This window comes from Dasypus novemcinctus, chromosome 9, assembly GCF_030445035.2.
Source record: "Dasypus novemcinctus isolate mDasNov1 chromosome 9, mDasNov1.1.hap2, whole genome shotgun sequence".
Taxonomy (NCBI): Eukaryota; Metazoa; Chordata; class Mammalia; order Cingulata; family Dasypodidae; genus Dasypus; species Dasypus novemcinctus.
The window spans coordinates 92269068-92294909 of NC_080681.1; the positions used below are offsets into that span (position 1 = coordinate 92269068).

The 25842-nt window shown below is 50.3% G+C and overlaps 2 protein-coding genes across 2 annotated transcripts; one reads left to right on the plus strand and one right to left on the minus strand.

The window, feature by feature from the left end:
- The first annotated feature begins 16097 nt into the window (after nucleotides 1–16097).
- On the plus strand, nucleotides 16098–18044 carry GUCA2A (guanylate cyclase activator 2A). Its single transcript, XM_004477418.5, has 4 exons — nucleotides 16098–16230; nucleotides 16398–16521; nucleotides 17095–17299; nucleotides 17736–18044. Exons 2-4 carry the CDS (start codon nucleotides 16447–16449, stop codon nucleotides 17798–17800), a joined length of 345 nt encoding a protein of 114 aa, XP_004477475.1. The 5' UTR covers nucleotides 16098–16230; nucleotides 16398–16446; the 3' UTR covers nucleotides 17801–18044.
- A 3089-nt stretch (nucleotides 18045–21133) lies between these two features.
- On the minus strand, nucleotides 21134–23499 carry GUCA2B (guanylate cyclase activator 2B). Its single transcript, XM_004477420.4, has 3 exons — nucleotides 23343–23499; nucleotides 22049–22214; nucleotides 21134–21371 (listed from the first exon to the last, which is right to left on the minus strand). Exons 1-3 carry the CDS (start codon nucleotides 23430–23432, stop codon nucleotides 21310–21312), a joined length of 318 nt encoding a protein of 105 aa, XP_004477477.1. The 5' UTR covers nucleotides 23433–23499; the 3' UTR covers nucleotides 21134–21309.
- Nucleotides 23500–25842: the final 2343 nt, after the last annotated feature.

A 25842-nucleotide genomic window follows, 5' to 3' on the forward strand; every position in this document is an offset into this window, starting at 1 on the left:
TGGGTCTCTTTATCCCTCAAAAGAACCAATACCTGGGGTTGTATCTACCTTATCTGTCTCTTAGACTCTGTTCAGTTGTACATAGGGGTATTCCTTCTGACAACCTCCAGACTGTTTTTTAGAGACTCACAGCCTTATAATCTCATTTCTCCTTTCCATTTCCCCCTTACATTAGGTCAAACCGCTTCCCGAAGTCATGTTATTATATGTAGACAGGTATATTCTGCTGTTCCGCATTGAATCTTTAATTCAAGGTCATTTTCTAGTTGCTTCTTCAGCTGGTATGTGGTAGTGATCCCTCGGTGCCAGGGAGGCTCATCCCCGGGTGTCGTGTCCCACGCTGGGGGGAATGCATCACATCTACACGCTGAGTTTGGCTGTGAGAGTGGCCACATTTGAGTAACATGAAGGCTGTCAGGAGGAAACCCCCAGGCTCAATGCTACTCTAGGCCTTGTTCTTATTGGAGGTGCATAGGCTCAAAAGTGTAGCCATTAGTATCAAGAGCCCACTGTTGGGCCCTCCTTCCTTCCTGGTTCTTGCCATTGCACCTGGAGGATTGCCGCTGCTCTCCCAGGGCCCACAACAGTGACCCCCTGGCCAGGAGCCCAGTACCCCCCCAGCTGTTGTTTTTAATTGTTTCCACTATGAGTATATATAGACATTACCATATACCCTGGGCATATGCCCTGTATAACTCCCTGTCAACCATATATATCCTGTCAATAACATCCCATATCAGTATTCCTCCGCTGCCATTGTTGAACCACTCTGTGATCCAAAACTTCCCGTAAAGTGAATCCCAACATAATGCCAGCTTCAGAAGAGTCTTAGATCACCAAAATTCATATATACAATATACAGTATTTCCCCAGATCCACCATAAAACCTTTTCCCTTCCACAGCAATAATCTTTTAACTTATTCATATCATATTTCCTGAAACTGATGTACAGATTCCGAAACTATAGTTTTCAAACAAGGTAACATTTGTGCTTACTATGTGGTCCATACTTTAGGTTGTACAGTTTTCTAAATTTTTTAGTTATCCTATGTTTTGTCTTATGGTTTTCATTATTAGTCTGTCGTCCCCTATATGTTTTTGGTGTAATATTAGCTGTTTTATATTCATCCTTGTGTACTCTCACATAACTCCTCTTTTGCCCCCTTATTTACCTTTGTTCCATCCATTGCACGTCCATTTTCCCCTCCCCTTAGGGCCCACAACGCCTGCCAATCTAATGCCCTGGGAGCCGTCCTTTCTCACGAGAGATACAGTTCTCTCTATTCGACGGCATTAGTCTTCCCCAGGATATGGGTCCACCCCACCCAATGGTAGAACCCACCTTGGCAAAATGAGCCTTCAGCTATTCCCTACAGAGTCCGTCCCGCATCAGACCATACCCCCTGAGCGTCCTAACCAGGTAACCCTCCTACTTATACTTTGATACATTTTACTCAACATTTAGTTCTCAATGAACTTCTGGCACTCTCCCATGTTTGTATGTTGCCCCTCCCTCCCACCTATTTCTTGGACCATATTACCCCTCTTCCCATCCCCAGCCCCCCTCAAACCCAGAAAACCCCACCCAAAGGTAACCCCTTGCCCCCATTTTGTCCCTTCTTTGTGCTATACTTACCCCCAGCTCATCACAGATTCCACCCCTACAGACATTAACTCACAGCCTTCCTCCACCCCCCAATTTCCAGTAAGCCACTTTGCCAGACTCTAGCTCTCTGAGGCAGTTAACTTATTTCATATCATTGAGGTCATATAGTATTTGTCCTTCAATGCCTGGGTTGCTTCACTCAACATAAGATTCTCAAGGTTCATCCATGTTATCATGTGCGATTGTAGTGTATTGGTTCTTACAGCTGAGTAGTATTCCATTGTGTGTATATACCACATTTTATTGATCCACTCATCTGTTGATGGACTTTTGGATTGATTCCAACTTTTGGCGATGGTGAACAATGCTGCTATGAACATTGGTGTACATATATCGGTTTGTGTCCTTGTTTTCAGATCTGATGGGTATATACCCAGCAGTGGTATTGCTGGGTCATATGGCAAATCTATGGATAATTTTTTGAGAAACTGCCAAACTGTCCTCCAGAATGGTTGGATCCTTCTGCATTCCCACTAGCAATGGATGAGTGTTCCCCTTTCTTCACATCCTCTCCAGCATTTGTATTCTACTGTTTTTTTCATGGCTGCCAATCTTATGGGAGTAAGATGGTATCTCATTGTAGTTTTGATTTGCATTTCCCTGATAGCTAGGGATTTGGAGCATTTTTTCATGTGCTTTTTAGCCATTTGTATTTCTTCTTTGGAGAAGTGTCTGTTTAAATCTTTTTCCCATTTTTTAAATGGGTTGTTTATCTTTTTGTTTTCAAGATCTATGAGTTCTTTATATATGCAAGTTATAAGTCTCTTATCAGATATATGGTTGCCAAATATTTTCTCCCATTGTGTGGGTTCCCTTTTTACTTTCTTGACAAACTCCTTTGAGGTGCAGAAGGCTTTAATTTTGAGGTAGTCCCATTTATCTATTTGTTCTTTTGCTGCTCGTGCTTTTGGTGTGATATTCATGAAGCCATTTCCTATTACAAGGTCCTGTAGATGTTTCCCTACACTGCTTTCTAAGGTCTTTATGGTCTTGGCTCTTATATTTAGGTCTTTGATCCATCTTGAGTTGATCTTTGTATAAGGTGTGAGATGGTAATCCTCTTTCATTCTTCTACATATAGCTATCCAGTTCTCCAGGCACCATTTGTTGAATAGGCCATTCTCTCCCAGTTGTGAGGGTTTGGTGGCTTTATCGAATATTATATGGCTATATACATGAGGTTCTTTATCTGAACTTTCAATTCGATTCCATTGGTCTGTGTGTCTCTCCTTATGCCAGTACCATGCTGTTTTCACTACTGTAGCTTTGTAGTATGTTTTGAAGTCAGGAAGTGTGATTCCTCCTATTTCGTTTTTCTTTTTCAATTGTCTTTGGCTATTCGGGGCCTCTTTTTATTCCAAATAAATTTCATAGTTAGTTTTTCTAGTTCCTTAAAGAAGGCTGTGTTGATTTTTATTGGGATTGCATTGAATGTGTAGATCAGTTTTGGTAGGATAGACATCTTAATAATATTTAGTCTTCCTATCCATGAACAGGGAATATTCTTCCATTTATTTAGGTCTTCTTTGATTTCCTTGAACAATCTTGTATAGTTCTCGATGTATAAGTTTTTTACCTCTTTAGTTAAATTTATTCCTAAGTATTTGATTTTTTTATTTACTATTGTGAATGGTATTTGTTTCTTGATTTCCTCCTGATCTTGCTCATTATTGGTGTATAGAAATGCTACTGATTTTTGCGCATTGATCTTATAACCTGCGACTTTGCTAAACTCATTTATGAGTTCTAGGAGCTTTGTTGTAGATCTCTCAGGGTTTTCTATATATAGGATCATGTCATCTGCAAATAATGAAATTTTGACTTCTTCCCTTCCAATTTGAATGCCTTTTATATCTGGTTCTTGTCTCAGTGCTCGAGCCAGTACTTCCAAGACAATGTTAAATAGGAGCGGAGACAATGGGCATCCTTGTCTTGTTCCTGATTTTAGAGGGAAGGATTTCAGGATTTCGCCATTGTAAACAATGTTGGCTTTAGGTTTTTCATATATACTCTTTATCATGTTCAAAAAGTTTCCTTGTATTCCGATCTTTTGGAGTGTTTTTATCAGGAAGGGGTGCTGTATTTTGTCAAATGCCTTTTCTGCATCTATAGATATAATCATGTGGTTTTTTTCTCTCAATCTGTTTATATGGTGTATTACATTGATTGATTTTCTTATGTTGAACCATCCTTGCATACCTGGAATAAATCCCACTTGGTCATGGTGTATAATTCGTTTAATGTGTTGTTGAATACGATTAGCAAGTATTTTGTTAAGTATTTTTGCGTCTAGGTTCATTAGAGAAATTGGTCTGTAATTTTCCTTTCTTGTGGTGTCTTTGTTTGGCTTTGGTACTAGGGTAATGTTGGCATCATAGAAGGAATTAGGCAGTGTTCCTTCTGTTTCGATTTTTTGGAATAGTTTCAACAGGATTGGTGTTAGTTCTTTCCGGAATGTTTCGTAGAATTCACCTGTGAAGCCGTCTGGCCCTGGGCTCTTCTTAGTTGGGAGATTTTTAATGACTGATTCTATCTCTTTGCTTGTGATTGGTTTGTTAAGATCATCAATTTCTTCTTTCGTCAGTATGGGCTGCTTATGTATTTCTAGGAATTTGTCCATTTCCTCTAAATTGTCATTTTTGTTGGAATATAGTTTTTCAAAGTATCCTCTTATGATAGTCTTTATTTCTGTGGGGTCAGTGGTGATATCACCTTTCTCATTTCTTATTTTGTGTATTTGCATCTTTTCTCTTTTTTTCTTTGTTAGTCTCGCTAAAGGTTTGTCAATTTTGTTGATCTTCTCAAAAAACCAGCTCTTGGTCTTGTTTATTTTTTCAAGTGCTTTCTTATTTTCTATTTCATTTAGTTCTGCTCTTATCTTTGTTATTTCCTTCCTTCTTCTTCCTGTTGGGTTACTTTGTTGTTGTTTTTCTAATTCCTTCAAATGTGCAGTTAATTTTTCAATTTCTGCTCTTTCTTCTTTTTTGATATATGAATTTATGGCTATAAATTTCCCTCTCAGTACCGCTTTTGCTGCATCCCATAAATTTTGGTATGTTGTGTTATCATTATCATTTGTTTCAAGGTAGTCATTGATTTCTTTTGAGATTTCCTCTTTGACTCACTGTTTTTCTAAGAGTGTGCTGTTTAATTTCCAAATTGTCGTGTGAAGTCTGGGTCTCTGTCCCTTGCAAATTTCCAGCTTGACTCCACTGTGGTCAGAGATATTGTTTTGTATGATTTCGATCTTTCTGAATTCATTAAGCCTTTCTTTGTGGCCTAGCATATGGTCAATCTTGGAGAATGTTCCATGTGCGTTTGAGAAAAATGTATATCCTGCTGTGTTTGGGTGTAATGATCTATATATGTCTATTAGATCCAGCTCTTCTAATATACTGTTCAAATATTTTGTTTCTTTAGTGATTCTCTTTTGAGATGTTCTGTCCAGAGTTGATAGTGGTGTATTAAAATCCCCCACTATAATTGTAGATGCATCTATTCTTTCACTTAGTTTTTCCAGCGTTTGCCTCACATATTTAGAGGCGCCCTTGTTAGGAGCATAAATATTTATGATTGTTCAATCTTCTTGACAAATTGTCCCTTTCACTAAAATATAGTATCCTTCTTTGTCTCTCACAATTGTTTCGCATTTAAAGTCTATTTTGTCTGATATTAATATAGCTACTCCTGCCTTTTTTTGGTTGTTGTTTGCTTGTATGATTGTTTTCCAGCCATTCACTTTCAACCTCCATGAGTCTCTGGGTCTAAGATGTGTCTCTTGTAGGCAGCATATAGATGGGTCGTATTTCCTTATCCAGTGTCCCAGTCTGAATCTTTTGATAGGTGAGTTTAATCCATTGACATTCAGTGTTATTACGTTTAGAGAGTTATTTATGGTAGCCATATTTTGGTTGGATTTGTGTTTGTTATATTTTGTTTGTATTATTTTATTTTCCCCTTCTATTTTTGTCTTTCTTGTTGCTTTTACACTCTCCTCCATCTCTGACTGTCCTGTTTTTTCCTTTCTTCCTGCAGAATTCCCTTAAGAATTTCTTGAAGGGGAGGTTTCTTGTTGATATACTCTTTCAGTTTCTGTTTATCTGTGAATATTTTGAACTCTCCATCATTTTTTAATGCTAGTTTAGCTGGATAGAGTATTCTTGGTTGGAAATTTTTTTCCTTTAGTACCTTGACTATATCATACCACTGCCTTCTTGCCTCCATCGTTTCAGATGAGAAATCAGCACTTAATCTTATGGAGTTTCCCTTGTATGTGATGGTTTTCTTTTCTCTTGCTGCTTTTAGAATTTTTTCTTTGTCTTGAGCATTGGATAATTTGACAAGTATATGTCTTGGGGTGGGCCTGTTGGGGTTTATGACCAGTGGAGTGCGCTGTGCTTCTTGGATATGTACATCTGTCTCTTTCAGTAGATTTGGGAAGTTTTCATTCATTATTTCCTGCAACACTCCTTCTGACCCCTTTCCCTTCTCTTCTCCTTCTGGAATGCCTATAATACGTATGTTTGAGCGTTTTGCGTTATCATTCAGGTCCCTAAGTCCTATCTGGATTTTTTCTACCTTTTTATTGACCACTTCTACTATCTGTTTGATTTCCAATGCACTGTCTTCCACATCACTAATTCTCTGCTCTGCCTCTTCTAGTCTGCTGATATTTGCTGCAAGTGTATTTTTGATTTCTTGAATTGTGGTGTTCATTTCCATCATATCTGTTATTTTTTTGCGCATGTCTGCAATTTCCCCTCCAAGTGTTGTCTTCACGCTGTTAACCTCTTTCATTACTTCATCAAATTTGTCGGTGATAAATGTTCTGAGATCTTTCATTGCTTGTGCGAAGTCCTGCCCCCCTTCCTGATTTTCAGTTTGTTGATTGGATTCAGCCATGTTTTCCTGATTACTGGTTTGGTTTGTAGATTTTTGTTGCTGTCTTGTCAACATTTTTTCTTGACGGGTTTAATCCGTTCCTTAGCTTCTTTGTCTAGTCTTGGAGATTAATTAGCTGTTGTTTTTGCGTAAGTGTTATATCTTCTCTTTGTCACTTTGTTCTTCTTATTCCAATTTCTTATTGCTAGTTAAGCTCACTTTAAAGGAAAGTATTCGTTTTGGGGAAAGTCAATTGTGTAAGGAAGGAAAAAGTGTGAAGTAGTATTGGTGATATATGTTTACAAAGCAACAATATGAGTTCTGGGAGGATGGAGGTTAGATCATGTAAATTGTGTAGAGTTATAGTAGTAGGAAAGTACCTATAATGAGGTAGACGACTGAATATGGGAGGAATGTGGTACGTACTAAGAGGCTATTGTTTTCGTGAGAGAGGGAAAGAGAAAAGAAAGGTAATAGTTTCAGGGACGAATACCAGATGGAAAACTAAACAAAGGTATTAGAAATTAAGAGTTAGACACTTTGTGGATCAAAGAAAGGGAGATGGAATATAGGAGAGATAGCAGATGGTGGAGGATATCAAGTTGTAGGGGAAAGGGGATAGTGTAGATAGGCTAAATCTATTCACAGAGAAATGAGGCAGTGGAGGGTGAGGAAACCCAGCAAATGTGAGGTATTTCCTGTAGGACCTATTGTATTGTTAAGGTAAAATAGTATAAGAAGAATATTGGGGACAAGAAAGAGAGGATTGAAAAAAAAAAAAGAACAAGAACAACATCAACAACAAAAAATAAAAAAATAAAAAAACAAACAAAAAAAAACCCAAAGAACAGAAACCCCGCCACCAGGCTCAGCTGGGCTCAGCTGGGCTCCGGTCCCCCGCCCGCCGCCCGCCGCGGCTCGGCTGGGCTCGGCTGGGCTCGGCTGGGCTCGGCTGGGCTCGGCTGGGCTCGGCTTTCCCGCCCGCCGCCCGGCGCGGTGCAGCGCGGCTCGGCTCTCCCGCTCGCCGCCCAGCGCCGCACGCCTGGGCTCGGCCTAGCTCAGCTGGGCTCCGCCCCTCCGCCCGCCGCGGCTCAGCCGGGCTCGGCCGGACTCGGCTACCCTGGCCGCCGCCTGCCGGGGCTCCGCGCGGTGCTAGCTGCCTCGGCTCCACCTACCCAAGGAGGGAATCCTCCACACGTAGCTCGGATCTCCGTGTATATTTCACAGATGGATCCTCTCTGTTACCTTCCCTCCAAATCGATGTCCAGACACTTCCGGACCAGGAAAAATCCCGAAACAGCCGGTCCCAAAGAGTCTCCGACGCCTCCCAGCCAATTCCCCCCAGGAGCTAGTAACCGGGAAGTTCACTCAGCCGCCATCTTGCCTCCCCCCCATTATCATATTTACTCTTCAAAACAACCATATGTGGTAGATGATATTATTGTCAACCTCATTTTCAAATGAAAGTTCTGAGCCACAGAGATTGCTGGGGATCATCCAGCTCACGAGTGGTGGAGGTAATGTTGACATACTAATAGCAGGAGTAGAGCTGGGCTTTTGAACCTAGGCCATCTGGCACCCATGCCTGCACTCAAGTACACACTGTGTTGTCTCTCAATTCCTCAGCACTATTTCCTGAGCAGAGAATGAAAACCTTAGAACAAAAGCCATAGCCGATTCACAATGTGGCTGCAGTGAGCACCTGTTGCCACCAGAGGGCAGAGGGCTGCCTGCTGTGTACCTTTCCTCTTGGAAGGTTTCCTTTACCCTTGGGGCTGTGCCTTCTTTGCAGCCCCCAGACCTCAGTGCTTCCAAAGAAAGGTAGGGATCTCAGATCTCTGCCCCTCCTCTCCACGAGAGCCCGCTGGAGAAAGGCAAGGATTCCCTCTAGTTCTCGGCAACGACAAACAGGTGGAGCCGACTCCAGAGCTTTCTCTGAGCTTCCTGCCCTGAGCCCAGCTCTTCTGATGGCCACTGCTCCCCTACTCCAAGGCTGGGGATGGGGAAGGTTGCCACCATTAACCCCAAACGCTGGGTCTCCCGAGGCCTACCGCTCCCCTAGGACCAGTTGATGTTGGAGACTGGTATAGTTGAGACAGGCGTGGAGAGGGCTGGGGGAGGCAAGCCACACACCCTGACTCTGGGAATCTGCCCTTGGTCTCCCAGGCCTGCCTCAGCGGGCCTTGCTGTTCATAAACACACACACACACACACACACGGACTCCTGCGGCCATCACAAACATGATTATTGCCACCATTTGCTAGGTGCTTGCTCTGCCAGGCCCTCTCCCCGGTCCTTTACAGTTGTTATCTAAGTTAGCACTCCCAAATGCATAGTGAGGCTGGTGTCATTATCTCCCTTTTACTGCTGGACATTGCCACTCAGAGAGGTGAAGTGATTTGCCCAAGGTCACCGCCCATGAGCGAGGTTGGCGAGGAACCCAGACTGCCTTCCTCCGGTCGTCCTTCCCAGGGAGGCATATTGCCTCTTCCAGCACTCCCCAGTTGCCTTGACCTCCCTCAGGGCCAGCTGCCACTCCCCATCCCACCCCAGCCCTCCCCAGAGCAGGGCCTGAGTTGACGTCACTGTGGGAGAGTGACGCCCCTTTCCCATCAGCAGCCCCCAAAGAAGGCAACTTCCTGCCCCAGACAAGGGCAATAAAGACTCCTGAGGATGCTTCCCACCCTGCCCATGCCTGAGTGACGTGTTCGCAGGCAGAGGCCTTCCTGGGAACAGTCCCCTGGTTTCGCGTAAGAGTGTATAAGCTTGCATCACCCTCTGTGGCTGTGATAGCCAGCCATGTGCCTGGACTGTAAGTCAGGGTGACCTGCAAGCGGTTGTGTAGCTGTAGGATGTGACCACATGGCCTTGTGTGTATGTGTGTGTGTATAATGCAAGACCTGGAATGCGTGTGCTTGTGTATTTCTGTGTATGCAACTTGGTAGCAGATGGGAAAGCGCCCTGCCTGGAGTGAGGGAGATGGTTTATTAGCCACTCCTTCCTCCCCCAAGGGTCCGTGTCTCAAGAGACTTTTGCCTGGGGTTAAGCCAGGTTCCCAGGCACTGTCAAGGTTGGGCCTTGCGAGTTGGATACAGATTAACTCCCTTTTCTCATCCCATCCCTGTTGCTGCCCCTCCCTGCTCTCTCCCTTTGAGCTTGAGCCCAGATCTATGCCTGCTCCTGTGCTTCCCCTACTCTACCCCACCCAAGGCTCCCTGGCACCCCAGAAGCTGTTCCACCGTGAGTGGCCCAGCCTGCTGCTGAGCATGTTCCCCGCTACCCCAGAGTCCAGCAAAACACATGTAGCAATGTCAAGAACATAGATTTTGGAGTCAGAAGAACCAGGATTTCCATCTGGGCAAGACAGTGCCCTCTCCGACCCTCAGTTTCCTCATCTGTAGAGATGAACGGCCTTACCTCAAAGTGTCGTTGGGACCATCAATGAGAAGTCAGATGGAGAGTGGCCAGCATGGGCCCTGCACATATTAAGCACCAAGGAATGATCTTCTCCCTCGCTCCCTTCATCTCTTCCACAGGCAATTTGTTGCCAAATTGCCAAGACCCAGCTGATTCTCCTCCCACACCATCCTTCAAGTTCACCTCTTGTCCTCCTTGAGCACTGCCTGAGACAGAATCGTCCCTTCTTCCCTGGACAAGTGTGGCAGCCATCTATATCTGGAAAGTCCACTCTCGATACCAGCTGCCATGGTGGTCTTTCTAAATCACAGTTCTCATCACGGGCTTCCCCCGCTCTGGAACCTGCCACGGCTCCCCATTGTTACTGCCTAAGGGCCTGGTGTCTCAAGCTGCCTTCTTGGGCTGCTCTCTGACGTCCCCTCCTGAAATACTCTGCTTCAGCCCCAGTCCACCTCCTTCCTTTCCCCTCCATGCTTCCACTGCCATGCCCTTGCCTTGCAAGTTCCCATCTCTATGGGTCCAAATCTTCCCCATCGATCGAAGCCCAGTTCAAACGCCGCCTCCTCGGGAGGCATTTCCTGGCCTGGCTCTGAGGCACCTGAACATACCTCTCAGTATGTTCTCTATGGAGCCTCGCATCTCTGCTTGGCCCACCCTCCATCCAGCCTGTGGGCTCTGGGAGGCTGGCGCCATGCCTCATTTTCTTCTCGGCTGGGGATGTGGAAGGAGCTCCAGCTGTGTCCCTTCCTTCCCTGACAGCCCTTGGGTGTGGGAGGTTGTCTCGGTGGCCAGTGCCCAGAGCAGGCTGTGGGTGGTGGAGAAGGAAACAGCTGCTGCCCTGACGTGTGGGGAGCAGATGGTGAATGACGCTCCCCCACCGCCTGGTCCTGGCTGGGCCAGAGGCGGGCGAGATGACACTGCTGAGCAAACAACCAGATCCACCCTCTGTCCACTCCCCAGCTGCCCCTCAGAGCATCAAGGCAAAGAGCCGCCTTCCCCAGGCCTTACTGGGGGGAGCCCTGCCCACAAGCCTAGGCTTGGGCTCAAACACCAACTCAGCCATCCACTTGCTGTGACACTGGGCACTCTCTTTCTGAGATCTTCAGTTTTCTCCTCTGTAAAATGGGCACCACTGACCTCCTTTCTTCTTCCCCTTCAGCAAAGATGGGAGTTTGGGCCAGGAAGACGGTGTAGGAATTGACAGTGTAGGAGAAACCTAGGCTTTTCTTTGATGTCCGAGAGAATTGGTTTCATATCCTTGTTCTGGAATTTATAGCCAGCATAGGACCACAGCCACAAGTCCACCTGATGATGACTTTGGAAAAGTTGTGCCTTCTTCTAGGCTGAGGTAGTACCATGCTTGCACCCACATGTACCCTCTGTTCAGGCTGGGTGACCTTGTGTAGTGCACAACCCATGCAGCTGTAGGTGGCAACCCTGTGTACGACCTTGGGAAAGGAAGCTTCTTAATCTCTCTGAGCCTCTGAGCTTCAGTTTGCCCATCCCTAAAATGGGGTTATACCATGATTTCAGCGTATTCCCAGAGCTGTTAGGAGGCTCACATACATTGTAATGTCTTTCTCAGGCAGTTCAGTGTTTTCGAAGGAACCAGAGAGTGATACCCGCCCCTACTCCCAGATACATTTACAAGTAGAATTGGGAGGCTGTGAAATGTGGGCCACACAGATCAGTATTGGAGTCTCCAGACTCTCATCTGGGCCCTTGTCCAGGCTTCTGCTAAGGTCAGCTGAGGCCTGGAGCCTGTGGGGAAGCAGAGCCAGACCCAGGAGGGCTAAGCCTCAGGGGACGCGACTTTATTGTGTACCCTGGAACCACAGCAGGGTCACTCAATCCCAAATGCTAAACAACTTCTTGGCCAAAAGGAATAGACCAGAGGGCTGCCCCAGCCACAGGGCGGAGAATCAGCAGCTGGTGGCACAGGGTGAGAGGTGGCCAAGCCTTAGGGCATGGGCCTGGTTTCCACACCCATAAAGCCCTTCGCCCAGGGCCTGGCATGGAGTGAGCTGATACATGTCAGCTGCTCTTGTTATTGTTATAACTAGTACTAGCACTACAACCTTCCTGATTCCATAGAAGTTTGGTGGCTCCCACTAAGTACCAGGCTCTGTACGGGCACCAGGGCCACGGCAGACCAGGTCAGACCTCGCTCTTAGGAGTTCACAGGCCAGTGGACCGGACAGCCAGCGTGGTAAGACGTTATGATGGGAAACCAAGAGGAGGCTGGGGGAGCACAGAGAAGGTGGGGACGGTCTTCACCTCGGCTTGCCGGGGATGACAGGGATGTTAGGAACATTTTTGAGAAAGCCTGAGATTTGCCATGTAGCCGTTGTCTCCATTTTTCAGAGGCAGAACCTGAGATGCTGCAGGTGCCGTGGTCGGTCCTGGGTCCCACAGAGCCGGGATTCTGACCTCGCGGCTTTTAACTCGGGCTGCCTCCCTCCGAAGCCTGCGTGCTTTAGCCTCGAGCACACCCAGTCGGGGCCTCCTGCTTTCTGGTTCACTCGGGAGAGACTGTGGGGATCTCGGTTGAAGGAGGCGCTCAGCAGGGCTCGCGAGGGCCTTGAACACCAGGCTGAGGCGCCTTCTTCTGAAGGCTGTGGGCAGCCCCTGGGAATCTTGCAGATGAGGAAGCAGCGTGGTCTGCAAGCCGCACAGGAGCAAGGGTTCTGCAGAAGGGGTGGCATCAGAGTGCGGCAAACCCACACCGCCTCAGGCCCCCTTCCTGCCATACAGGAATGAGGAAGGGGCTGGGCGAGCTGGGACCAAGGTCTCAGGATTTAGGGTATGGGCCTGGGTATCTGGAAGATGGGGCTGCTGGGAGGAATCAAGATGCGTTTTCCACAGTTTCTTCCATCTGCCCCATAAAATCTAAGCCCCCTCCTAATCTGAAGCAGAGCAGGCAGCAATATCCCAAAAGCCTCAAAACTGAAGAATGAACAAATATAAGCAGGGAATGCAACTAGGGACCAAAGCAGGCTTATTCGTATTATAGTAACGGAGGAACTTGCCACATAGATTAAAGACAGGGGTCACCAGAGGTTCTGAGGGGAGAGGGAGGGAAGGACAGGTAGAACGTGGGGGCATTTTTAGGAACTGGAATGGTTCTGCATGGTATTGCAATGGTGGATACAGGCCATTACACATTTTGCCAAAACCTATAAAACCATACAGTGCAAAGTGTAAACCATAATGTAAACTACAGACTATGGTTAGCAGTGGTGCTTCGGTATTGGGTCATCAATTGTAACAAATGTACCACACTAATGTAAAGTGTTATTAATAGAGAAAATGGGAGAGGGAGAGGGAGTGGGTTATATGGGAATCCCCTATATTCTCAATGTAACTTTTCTGTGATCTAAAACGTCTCTAAAGGCAATCACTGGACATTGTAAATCCTCACAGGGCCCACTGGATGGAATGGAGGAGAGTATGGGCCATGATGTGGACCATTGACTATGAGGTGCAGAGGTGCCCAAAGATGTACTTACCAAATCCAATGGATGTGTCATGATGATGGGAATGAGTGTTGCTGGGGGGGGGAGAGGTGGGGTGGGGGGGGTGGGGTTGAATGGGACCTCACATATATATTTTTAATGTAATATTATTACAAAGTCAATAAAAATAAAAATTAAAAAAAAATAAAATAAAACGTCTCTAAAAATAGTGTATTAAAAAATAAAAAATAAAAAAGTTGCAGTTTCCAGCAGCTTCAACACAGGACTCCAGGGTCCTGTGAGCCCTGGGGGGAAGGAGGGGCCTGAACTCAGACCTGGGCCAGATCTGGGCAGGGAGCGTGGAGGAGGAGGAGAGTTGGTTCTCATTTCCCAGGCTAGACCTCAGAGGTGGAATTGGGTGGGGCAGGGCCCAAAGGACTGATGCCAAGAAGCCATTTCCTCTTTCCCACAGTGTGAAGTACGTCATCCCCGCAGCCATCCCACCCCTGCCTTGCCCCCGGTAAGCCCAGGCCAGGGCCACGAGGGAGTAAGAGAGACTTCATGAGTCAAAGTCCTGCCTTTTACTCTCCACCCCGCCACACCTTAGGAGGGGAATGACTGAAAAATCAAAGTGAGCCAAGAAGGGGCTCTTGCAGCCCACAGTGGCCCCACCCACGCCCATTCCTTAATGCTAAACCAAATTCTAACCCGGCTTTAGCTTCGCACTTAATTCTAGACACAACCCAACCACACCTCCAACTTCAACTTCAAACTCAACTCCAATCCCAGCCCTGCCAAGGAACGCTAACTCAACCCCAAGTCAGTCTCCACATCACCCAATCCCTACTGCACCCGTAATTCCCAGCCTAACCCTAATGCTAACCCCAGCCCCATCCTTAGCTCTGTTCTAATCCTGACCCTGACTCAAACCTCAACTGGAATCCTAACTTGAACTCCTATCCCTAACTGCTACCTTAGTTGTACCCAATTAGTAACCGAATGCTGCTCTTCACCTGACTTTCACCCTAACTCCAGGTCAACCTCAACTAATCCCAAATTCCTTTCCCAACACTGACCTCAGCTGCAACCCTGATCCTTACCTGATGTTCATCTCCATCCCAATCTCAATAACTCCTTTGGCCTCACCTACCATCCAAACTCCATTCATAGCCCTGCCGCTAATATACTCCTATCCCATCTCTAACCCTCCCCAACTCCCTTCCCATCCTAACCGTCTCCTGATACTCACTCTGACCTTGCACTCAGCTAGGAGAAGCCAACATGTGGCTGCATAGATGGTACATGTTGACCTCAGCACAAACACAATGCAGACAGGGGAGAGTGGTCCAGCTGAACCCTGAGGACAAGCCTCAGAGGGCAGGTGGACAAGCATATCCTGCCCCTCCCTAAGGCCTGCCACCTCTGTGAAGTTCCATCCTTATCAGGCTCTGCTCTCTCCAATTCTTTCTTCAATATTGACTTTCCCCACCCAGGAATTCCTGCCTCTCCTCCACTCCCTGGAGCTGGCCTAGTACCTGGCCAGGTGGTTGAATGCAGGAGTTTGAAGATTAGAGAGAAAGGAGTCTCAGGGCTACCCTTCCTCCTGAGTATTGTGGACATCTGCTCACAATAGAACACACAATGAATTCATATTCCGTTGGGGGAAAATACCAAAAGGGATCGAACACTAGTGGGGCTAGACTATACACCCCCAAGTAATCCCACCAACAAGATCCAAGTTCTTGTGATAAAATACCTGGTTCTTTGGGAACTGAGAGAGGGCATTTAGCTGGGGATGGAGTAGGTGTTATTTGAGGTGGGCTTTAAAGGCTGAGTAGGCGCTTACTTAGTGACAAAGAAGGAAAGGCCTTCCTGGCAGTTGGAACAGCATATCCAAAGGTAGGGAAGGAGGCATGATAGGTGAGCCTGGCAGGACAGGGTCAGTATGGGGGGAGATTAGGCTGGGCCAGCTGGGGGAGAGAAAGCAGCAGGACACACATGGGGCTGAGGGGTGGTTGGCAGGCAGTAGCAGCAGGACTGAGGAGGAGATTAGGTGGGTAGGGAGGGGTAGGAGAAGAGCTCATACAAGGACTATCTGAGACCAAAGGACAAATAGGACAGCAGGCGCAGCACAAGATGAGGTCAGGCTGTGGCTCAGAATGGCAGGCAGTCACTAGAGGAGCCAATGGGGATCAGCAGCAGCTGCTAATGATGACAATGACATAAACAATAATAACTGAGTGACACTTCCTTGAGTGTTTTCTGTACGTCAGTCATGGAGCTAAGCATTTTTATGACTGCATTTAAACCTCAATGCAACCCATGAGATAGGTACTATTATTGGTCCCCACAGGGGACACTGAGGTTCAGAGACAGGAAAAAAAAATTGCCCAAGTTCATGCACATCAAAATTGGGCAGAAGATGAGGAAATGAACCCAGGCCTTGGGGATGGCAGAGTTAAATCCTTCCTTAAAGCCACAGTAGCCACAAAATACCTCCTTTGGCCTGTAACTTCCTCTGTTATCATTCACAGCCTCACCCCTCCTTCCAGAGACGGAATTTCCCCTGGCCATCCCAAACGTGGCACCTTCTGCAAGAAAGGACCTCCCCCACCCTGCCCTGACTTTTCTCTGAGCAAGTTTTTACCCAATCTCCAGAACTCAGGGCTGGCAGGCGCTCCCCTGGCCCTGTGCTGGGTGAAGTGGCCCCTCCACGCTCCCTCAGCCCCCAGGGCAGCCCACTATCACCCTGACCACCCCGCGGTACCACCGCCTCAGCTTGCAGAACCCAGCCCGGCTGGGGGTCAAGGTGGGTGCCCAGGGAGGGGCTGGGGCTCTGCCAGGCTCCCAGGACAGTCTCTTATCTCCCAGGGCTGTCTTGAGCCTTATCTGATGAGGCCTGACCGGTTGACAGCCAAGCAGATGAGACGCTGGCGAAGGCTCCTGGGTTACTCAGTAACCCTGCCCTCTTTAAAGGTCCCCCTGCACCCAGAGCGGCCACTCCTCCGTCCCGGGCACTGCCGCCATGAACACCTTCCTGCTCGCCATGCTGTGCCTCTTCAGGGCCTGGGCGGCGCTGGCAGGTGGGGTCACTGTACAGGTATGACCTCTGCCCCCGGGTGTGGGAGGTGGCCGGACTTCCCTATTCCTCGGGGATCTGCCGCCCATACCTTCCCCTTCAAACTTGGAGGAAAAAGAAGAGCAGGGAGAGAAAAGAGAAATAACCCTTAGGAAACAGCCGAGAAGCGGCCAATTTACTGAGCGCTACTTGGGCTGCTCACCCAGGATCTCACTGTGGCCTCACGGTCACCCCGGGAGGAAGGGAGGATTAGCTCCATTTTACAGAGGAGCAAAACAGAGCCTCAGAGAGATTCTGTAAGTGCCCTGGGCGCACGGCTGGGCAGGGAAGCACCTGGATCCCATCCAGATCTTCCTCCTCAGCTGGTGTTCAGTCAGAGCACTCAGCGGGGCCCGGGAATCACGTGGATGTCCTAGAGGTCCTGGAGGATGGGTGTGCCACTGGTGCTGGCGCCGGGGAGGCTAGTCTGGCACCTAGCGGGGGCCCTGCTCTATCAAAGCCCTAGAGGCCTTTTATGGCTTCTCAAGCAACAACCAGGATGCAGGCTGGAGCGCCACCCAGCTCAGCGCCCTGCTCTGAGTATGTCCCTTTCAGGATGGAGATTTCACTTTTGATCTGGAGTCAGTGAAGAAGCTCAAAGGCCTTCGGGAGCTTGAGGAGCCCGAGAGTGAGAACCTCGTGATGGGTGGACCAGGGACTGGGCCCATGGCTCCCAGCCTCTGTAGCCACCTGAAGTTTCCAGAAGAACTCAAGCCCATCTGTGGCCAGCCCAAGGCCAAGGAGATCCTGCGAAGGCTGGGTGAGAGTCCACCCTCTCTGGTTGATGGGCTGTGGGTATTCTTCTCTGATCGGGGCCCTTGAGGATGAGATGTGCTCTGATTGGTGGGATTTGAAGGCAAGGTCTCAGCTCTGATTGGTAAGACGGGGGCACTCTGCTCTGATCGGTGGGTCTGGTTTAATTTGTTCTAAATTGTAAATGGCAAGCTTAGAAAGATCTTTACTTTAATCTGTGGGTTGGTGGCACTATGTCCACATTCATCTGGTGTTGGAATCTCACTTTGATTGGCCTGAGAGTGCAGTTGCCCTGCTTTGGGGTAGAAAGCCCAGCCAGAGAGGATAGGCCTGCGGGCTTCTCCTGGGGGCTTGGTACGGGGCGGACGAGCCCTGACTCAGAGGATAGACGGGGCTTGGGGACGGGAGAGCTGGCTCTCACCAGTCCCACATCTCCTGTCCAGAGGCCATTGCTGAGAACCCAAGCTCGTGCGAGATCTGCGCCTACGCTGCCTGTGCCGGATGCTAGCCCAGCTGTGGATCTCCTCGCCTTCTTCCCCTCCCTGCGGGGAAGCCCTTTCCCCTCCTGGAGGGCCCCCTTGACACTCCCACTCCCAGCAGCTCAACCTACTCTGCCCCAGGATGGAGTATGTGAGGAGAAGCAGCCTGGGCAGGGCGTGGGTGCCTGGAGGCCCAGCCCCTTACGCCATCAGAGTTGCTGGGTTTCCCAGGATCCAGTCCAGCCCTCATCTAATAAACCCGATTCCAGAGTCCTCTTGGTGCTGCCTTCATTCCTTTGTTTATCTGCCAGTCTCCCCGTCCAGCCAGGCTTCCTGATGCCCCGAGAAGCTCACTGCTTAGTGTGCTGACTCTCTGGAGGGACCCCTCTCTCCCCATCCTGAGGAGCCGCCCCCCCCAACACACTGAGGGTACCTGAGTCTCCAGACCACCAGTGGATGTGTGTGGTTGTGTGTGGAACCCCTGCTTGTCTTCCACGCCTCCTGGGGTCCCCAGAGTCACTAAATCACATGTGAGCGTAAGTGGGTGTCTGCTGGTTTGGGCTTCGACACGCACGCTGAGATCAGTCGCACATTCCTGGGCAGGCTATTCAAGCTCTCTCAGGATCTGGCCCCCACTGGCCACCCCAGTACTGCCCCTGCCCTCCCTGTTCCCCCATCCCAAGTCACACCTCTCCCCAGCCCCTCTGCTTCAGTGCACACCCACACCCCTGGCCGTCAAGGCTTGGCCTCCATGTCCTCCCCTCAAGAAGCTCCCTCTGTCCTTGGTGTCCTCTGTGACTACCCACACTCCACAGCGCAGGCCACCCTGGAGTCTAATGGCCTCTGTGCCTGGGGAAGTCCGTCTGGCCCCCAGGCTGGATAATGTCCACCCACATGGATGACTGCATGAGGCGACAACATAGGCAGGGGGAGAACAAATGCTACAAGGCCCCAGCCCTGGGTTCTACCACCAGTTCTTCCCCAGACTGGGTGATATTAGGAAAGCTGCTTTACCTCTCTGTGCCTCAGTCTCTTCCTCGGTAAAACAGTATGGATAACAATAGTGCCTGCTGCCCAGGCTAGGTGAGTAATTCATGTAAAGCTCTCAGTTCAGGTCTGACGCATACATAAGAGGAATCCAGGAGTGGATGTGGCTTGAGCAGTTGAGTGCCTGCCTCCCACACGGGAAGTCTCAGGTTCTGTTCTCTGTACCTCCTGAAAAAAACAGAACAGAACAAAACAAAGCAAAACAACAAGCAAAACAAACAAAAAAACTCAGGGAAGCTGACATGGCTCAATAGTTGAGTGCTGATTTCCCACCTAGGATTTCCTGGGTTCGATCTCCAGCCCCTGGTACCTGAAAAAAAAAAAAAGAGGAATACAGTAAATGGTAAAAACAAACAAACAATCAGAAGAAAGGGGGACCGGGGTCAGGCTGAGAATGGTTCAGACAGGGCTGAGCAGGTGAAGCATGGAAGTGAGGCCAGTTAGCAAACGTACTGGGAGGAGGGAGGAGGGCCCCTGGGGGGTGTTGGCGGTGGAGTACACGGGATGGGTCAGGCCAGGATTCTCTCAGCTACTGAGTTCAGAGGAGCAGGACAGGGAAGACTTTGTAAAGGGGGAGGGGGAGAGGACATTTGCATAACAATATACACATTGCGGGGAGTCCCAGAGGAGAAGAAAGAGAAAAAGGGGGGAGAGGATAGTGGAAGAAATAATGGCTGAAAACTTCCCAAATTTCATGAAAGGCATGAATATACACATCCAGGAAGCTGAGCAGACCTCAAACAGGATAAACGCAAGTAGACCTACCCTGTGACATAGGATAAATGCCGAAGATGAAGAGAATCCTGCAAGGTGGATGGGATTTCAAAGCAAATATGGAGTTAGGGGAAGGTGGGGAGGGTGCAGGGACCCAGAGGCGGGAAGACAGTGAGACATTGGGGTGGTTCAGCCTGGACGGGGCAGGCCTGAGAGGCGGACGGCACTGGGCTTGAGCCTGACGGTGCTGTTTACAAGCGGGGTGCCCCCTCAGGAGCTTGTTTTCCTCATCTGAAAATCCTGCCTCACAGGATGTCAAATCCTGTCTCAGAGATGCCGGGGAATTGGATGAGACGTGTGATGTCGTAGCATCATTTAATGCTCCAACTCTGCGACCCAACTCTTTGGGTTGGTACAAGCTGCATGTCTTTGGCCGGTTACTTGATCCATTCTCTCCTTGGTTTCCTCATCTGCTAAAGGGGCTGACAGCAGTCCTGCTCCATAGGTCCAAATAAGGAGTAAATGAGGGAATACAGGAAAAGCTCTTGGAGTGCCGCTGGACTCATAGCGAACGCTTTGTTGATGCTGCTGTCCTCGTGAGTTCTAAGTAGATGGTCTAGCCCTGAGCCTGGCACACAGCAGGTGCTCAGTCGGTGGCAATTACCCTCACTGTCTCCTCCCCAGGCAGGTGGGAACCCAGCAAGGGTGAAGGGGACAGCAGGAGACAAGACCTGAGCTGGATGGGCTCGGTGTGGACTTGAGAGGTGGCACTGGGGAGCCATGGAAGGGCAAAGGGCACTGTCAGGACAGTGCTGGGGTGCGCCTCTGATGTGCACAGAGAGATGCAGGGACGGGGGATCTCTGGACTGGTCTGGGGCTAGTGCGATAAAGGCCAGCCAGCGAGTGGGCACAGAGGGATGAGAAAGAAGTACCCGGAGAAAAGCAGGAGATGGTGCAAAATCCACCCAGCCAGGCTTGCCTGTGGGTGAGGGAGCGGGAGGAGCTAGAAGTCTCTGGGTTTTGTGGCCTGGTGGACTGGGAGACTACAGAACTTGTGAGCAGAAGTGGGTGGACAGGAGGGGCAGCTGGTCTAGAGGTCACTGGGGGTTGGCCCTGGGCAAGTAGAGTTCAGAGGACCCAGTCCCTTTGCACCCGGCGAGGGCAGAGGCTGAGGAGGAGCCCATCCCGTGGAAAGGCCCTGCTGCCGGGAATTCCCAGCATGGCACTGAAGGCCAGTCCTCTGCTGGGTGCCATCACTGCGACCGGGGGCAGGGAGGGGCTGTATGTGGTGGTCAGGAGAGTGACCTCTGGCCCAGCCGCCCGGGAAGAGCCTTGCTTTCCGTTCTGCTGCCTGTGAGCCTGAGCTAGTTATTTCCCTCCCTGTGCCTTCGTGTCCTTCTTTGTAAATGAATTGTACCTACTCCATAGGACTACTGTGAGGACTCCAAGAAGCAGGATTAAGTGGTTCAGCAACTCAGGCTCTGGAAACCTGAGGAAAATTCCTGACACTTGTCATTAGCCCAACCTTTCTCCTCAACCCACCACCTTCCCAAGAAGCTCTACTCGTGGCTGAGACTCAAGAAATAGACGTGAGGCTGCGGGTTTCTGTAGAATCTTTATTCAGCAGCAGGACCACCCCAGGGCCCGAACTCTCCCGGGTTCAGGGCCCAATCACTTTGCACCAGATCCAGGAGCTCTGGCCCGGGAAGGCGTGATGACCGCTGGGAGGTCGTGGGGATCAAGGTGCCAGGGTGGGGTCAGGGCACCCAGGGCCATCTCAGAGGCAGCCAGTACAGGCGATGTTCACACACAGCTCACAGTCGTCACTGGCGATGGTCCCTGGGCAAAGAGGGGAAACGGTCAGCTGAACCCGAACCCGCCAGCCAGGCCCAGAAGGGCCCGCTCAGGAGAGGCTAAGAGCTGGGACCCGAGAAGCAGACCCAGAGACCTGGACTCAAGTCCCTGGAGGTGACTGAGCAAATCACTCCAACTCTGTGCCTTGGGTGCCTGTCTGTTAAATGCAGGGAACGAGGCCTCTGCTGCCGGGGCGCGGGTGGGAGAGTGCAGGCCAAGGGCGGGGCACAGCAGGTGCTGTCAGGGCTGGCCAGTGGCCACGCCTAGACCGCGGCTTGGCGGTCCCTCCTGTGGAGGGCCCCCATCCCACCCCTGATGTGAGGCGCCTCCTCCGTCATGCCACGGGGTTGCAGTCATCCTGTGGAAAGGTCTCTTTCCCTGCACTCCCATCACCCCCTTTGTGAAGTTCTTGAGGTGGGGTGACCGACCATCCAGGTTTGCTCGCTTGGGCGCTTCGCCCCATGCCTGCTCTTCAGTGCCAAGCCAGGGAAGTCCTGGGAGGTGGGCTGAGTCCCGGCAATAGGGGCTCAAGAGAAGCAGCCTGAGGAGGAGGAGCTGGCATGGGGGCTGGAGAGAAAATGGGCAGAGGACAGGAGGGCCCTGGGGCGCTGGATCCTTTCCCCAGGGTGGGGAGGAAGTTCAGCAGGGCTGCAGGCACTTACTCAAGGCCCTGAAGACGCTGGTGGCATCCTCGGAGGCGCAGACCGGCTGGAGGTCCTGGGGCAGAGCTGGGTGGTGGCACACGGCGGGCAGGAGGCCCTGGGCCTGCTGCTTCTCCAGGTCACTCAGCTTCTTCACCGATTCCAGCTGCACCCGGAAGCCTTGGTACTGGGGTGGGGGGAGGCGAGGAGATGGGAGGGTACAAGGCCTGGGCCAGGGGGCCGGCAGGATTCCCGGGACCCCACAGATCCGCTGGACACTTCCCCCTCTTCATGGAAAGTCCAGGCCATGCTGGAAGGACCTCTCAGGGGAGCTCCTCTCAGGGGGGCACACTTCACACCCTACTCTGCATAGCTCTCAGTAACTGCTGCGCGAAGTCAGGGCCGTGGGCAGGCCCTGGCTCAAATCCCGGCTTTGCCCTGACAGGCTGCCTGTCCCTCCTCCACCAGCCCGAGTGCCCTCTTCTGACAGAGACAATCGTACTTCATTCCTTCCTGGGTGTTGAGGTTAAACAAGCACCCATCCCAGTGCCTGGCACCCAGTACACATGCAATAACCTAACTCAAAATGATGGCAACCCCAAGCTGGCCGAGCCCCAAGCTGGCCGAGCCCCAAGCTGGCCGAGCCCCAAGGTCAGGCTGCAGGGGCAGGCTGGCTCTCCCACACTCCTCTCCATGACCCACTTCCCTTCTTTCCGGGGAGGCCCTGTTCAGAGTCAGGGTGTGACTGGAAGTCCAGGGTAGGAGCCCCGCCCAGGGCCACAGATATCCCTGCTTGCTCCAAGAGGCCAGCAGCGTCCCTCCACCCAGCAGGCAGGCCCCGCTCCCACGCTCCTTCCAGCTCACAGTTGCCTGGGGAAGGAGCGCTGAGCTCCTGCTGTCTCCTCTCCAGGCCTTTGCAGAAGCTCTGTGCTCTGCTTGGGACAGTTCTCCCCGCCTTCTGTTCCTGCTCACCTGGCAAGTGTCAGCTCAAGGGTGACCCCCCAGGGGAACTTTTCCTGGTGACTACCCTCCTCCACCCAACTGAACAGGGTGAAAACCAAGAGCTGGGACAAGTCCCCCCCTCTGATGTCTGTGACCAGGCCTGGCTTGGTCCAGAGCGGCACGTATGGTTATTGCCATCCCTATCATCACGGCCACCAGCATTCTAGCTGCCGCCCCCCACACCGGGGAGGGCTTGGTCCTTGGGGCGGGATTGGGGGCTGTGCTGAGCCCTGGGTCCTGTGCTCCCCTCTCCAGCCAAGCCTCCCCACCATGGGAACTTTAGCCCAAGGGCAGGCTGGCCCGAGGGACTCACCTGGATGTTGACGCACTGCGTGCCCTGCAGCAGCACCAGGAGGACCACAGCCACCCCTGCCAGGAGCCCCGACGCCGCCCTGCTGCCCATCTCGCTCCCTCTGTTCCCACCACTGATGTCCACCGGCTCCCACCTGCTGCCCTGGCCAGCAGCTTCTTATAGGCCAGGCTCCCGTAAGAAGCCTGGTCACTCATTAACGGCCATCCAGGGTGGGGTTGACAGCTGGCTGGCTCTCTGACAAGCCTGGCGCTGGTTCCCAGGAAGGGGGTTGGGGGAGATGAGGGCAGGGAGGCCCAGAGCACACTGCAACACAATGTTGGGTGTGCCAGGTTCCCTGTGCAGGACCTCCATACACGCCACCTGCCATTCTCTCCTTAAAACAAGAGGAGTGCAAGTGGAATGATGGGGAGGCCTTGGACAGACAGGGAAAGTGGGGCCGAGAGGTGAAGCGACTTGCCCCAGGTCATGGAGCTAGTCAGTAGCATGGTGGGAACTCCGACCAGGGGTCTTTGGCCCAGCTCAGTCCATGGGTATTTTTCTCTGGGTGAAGGATGCGGACTGACAACCTGGACCAGCATAAGGTGGGTGGACCTGAGACTGAGACTGAGCTCCAGATTCTCAGGGCCCCTAGAACCATGTCTCAACTCCTCTCTCCAATTCCATTTTAGGACAATTCCTCTGATCAGTCTTTGCCTATTGTCTCTCAGAGGTGCCTGCATGCTCTTGGGCCGTGTTTGACCATCTCACCATGCATGACTTCTAGAAGCCCATAGTCTAACTCAGCTTGGAGGACAGAGCACCGGCGTTGGAGTCAGACTGACCTGGATTCAAATCCTGTTCCCATGATCTTGGGAAAGTTACATCCATTCAAACCAAGCCTTTGTTTCCTCTTCAGTCAAATGGGCATGATAATAGATCTTACTGTGTGAGGTTGCTGTGAGGGTGATGGGACCCCTGGCCCACTGAGCCTGCCCTCGTCCCCTAGATTACATAAGGCTGGACCAGTTTCCTTAATCTCACAGTTGCCTTCTAGGGCAATGTGTAATCTACCAGTTGAAGGTTGAAGGTTGGGTCAGGGAGAAGTCCACAAGGCCGATATCACCAGGGCCAGCCCCAGTGGCTGTAAACAGTGCATGTACCAGGGCTCAGCTCTGCTGGGCACAGAGCCTGGCACATGGCAGATACCCATGCACACCATTGAACTGAAGTCCAGAAAGCCCATCTTGGCATTCAAGGCTGCAACCTCTAAAATATGATGTCAAGGTCCTCCCTAACACCCACCCTCCTCACACATGCTCAATCCCATCTCATGCTTTCACCAATGAGTTCTATCTGCCTGAAATGCCCATCTCCCTTTCTTACTTCAGTCTGAAATGGAAAAGAGCCTGAGTGAACTTTAGTAATTTCCTAGATCTTGTTTTGAATCCAGACTTTAGCCTTTACTAGCTTTATATTATGAAGAAATGAATTGACTTTTATATCTCTTCTCATCTGAAAAATGAAAGCGTAATCAGATAATATTCCTTGGACATGCATTCTAAGTCAGGCACAATGCTGACTTATGGACTTAATCCCATTTAATGCTATAGAATGGGTGGAATTGTTGTCCCCATTTCACAATGAGTAATCTGAAGCTCAGCAAGGCCAGCACCACATTCATAGTTACAGTGTATGATAAGAAAGCAAACTTAGGTCCAGAACTCTCCCCTCTGCTGAGCCTGTGGTGCGATAGAACAAGGAACACAGGCCATGGAGGCAAGGGGATCCAGGTTCAAATCCAGACCCCAGGACTTACCAGCTGTGTGACCTTGAGTACATTACTTAGCTTCTTTGAGCCTCTGTTTCATCATCATTAAAGTGAAGAAAATAAGGAACAACCTCATAGTCGTTGCGAGGAAAACTGAACAATCCCCTGTGCAACATGTGCCTGGCACATGTGATTTCCCTGCCTTTCTTCCAAGGCCTTACTCCGTCCTCATAAAACCCTCCCTGAAAAACCCCATCTCAGAACCTGCAGGCAGAATGGTTCTGGCCTTTGATCTACACAGCCTAACCTTGGTGCTGTGCCGTTCTGTCTGGCCGATGCAGATTCTGGAATCAGGCATATCTGGGTTTGACCAACTACGTAGACTTTGGACAAATGATACAACGTCTCTGAGTCTCAGTTTCTCGTTTGTAAAAAGGGGACAAATCTCCAAATTTTTAGGTTGTCATGAGGCCTCATGACTCCCAAATGCATGCTTTTTCCACCAGAGCAAATTCAGCCCCAATGGCTCCCACTGCAAGGGGGCAGGGAGCAAACCTGCAGGGCTTGGAGTCCCCTGTGGCTTTCTCTACCCTCTGACTCCTCAGCCAGGGCCTGTCATGTGTCCCACTTTTCCCTGGGAAAGAGGTATGGCTTCCTCATCTGCCCAACATGACTCAAATTCATATTTCAAACCTGTCTCCTCCTAATCTCTTCATGGACGACGTATCATCCATCAAAGCCAACTTGGCCACA

What these genes read in the sequence shown, in the direction of transcription:
- GUCA2A (XM_004477418.5), top strand. Translation starts at nt 16,447, where the DNA reads ATGAACACCTTCCTGCTCGCCATGCTGTGCCTCTTCAGGGCCTGGGCG. An exon ending in CAGGTGGGGTCACTGTACAG is followed by an intron (nt 16,522 to 17,094) that starts GTATGACCTCTG and finishes TGTCCCTTTCAG; the next exon opens with GATGGAGATTTCACTTTTGA. An exon ending in GGAGATCCTGCGAAGGCTGG is followed by an intron (nt 17,300 to 17,735) that starts GTGAGAGTCCAC and finishes TCTCCTGTCCAG; the next exon opens with AGGCCATTGCTGAGAACCCA.
- GUCA2B (XM_004477420.4), bottom strand. Translation starts at nt 23,432, where the DNA reads ATGGGCAGCAGGGCGGCGTCGGGGCTCCTGGCAGGGGTGGCTGTGGTC. An exon ending in CGCAGTGCGTCAACATCCAG is followed by an intron (nt 22,215 to 23,342) that starts GTGAGTCCCTCG and finishes CCCCCACCCCAG; the next exon opens with TACCAAGGCTTCCGGGTGCA. An exon ending in CAGCGTCTTCAGGGCCTTGA is followed by an intron (nt 21,372 to 22,048) that starts GTAAGTGCCTGC and finishes CTCTTTGCCCAG; the next exon opens with GGACCATCGCCAGTGACGAC.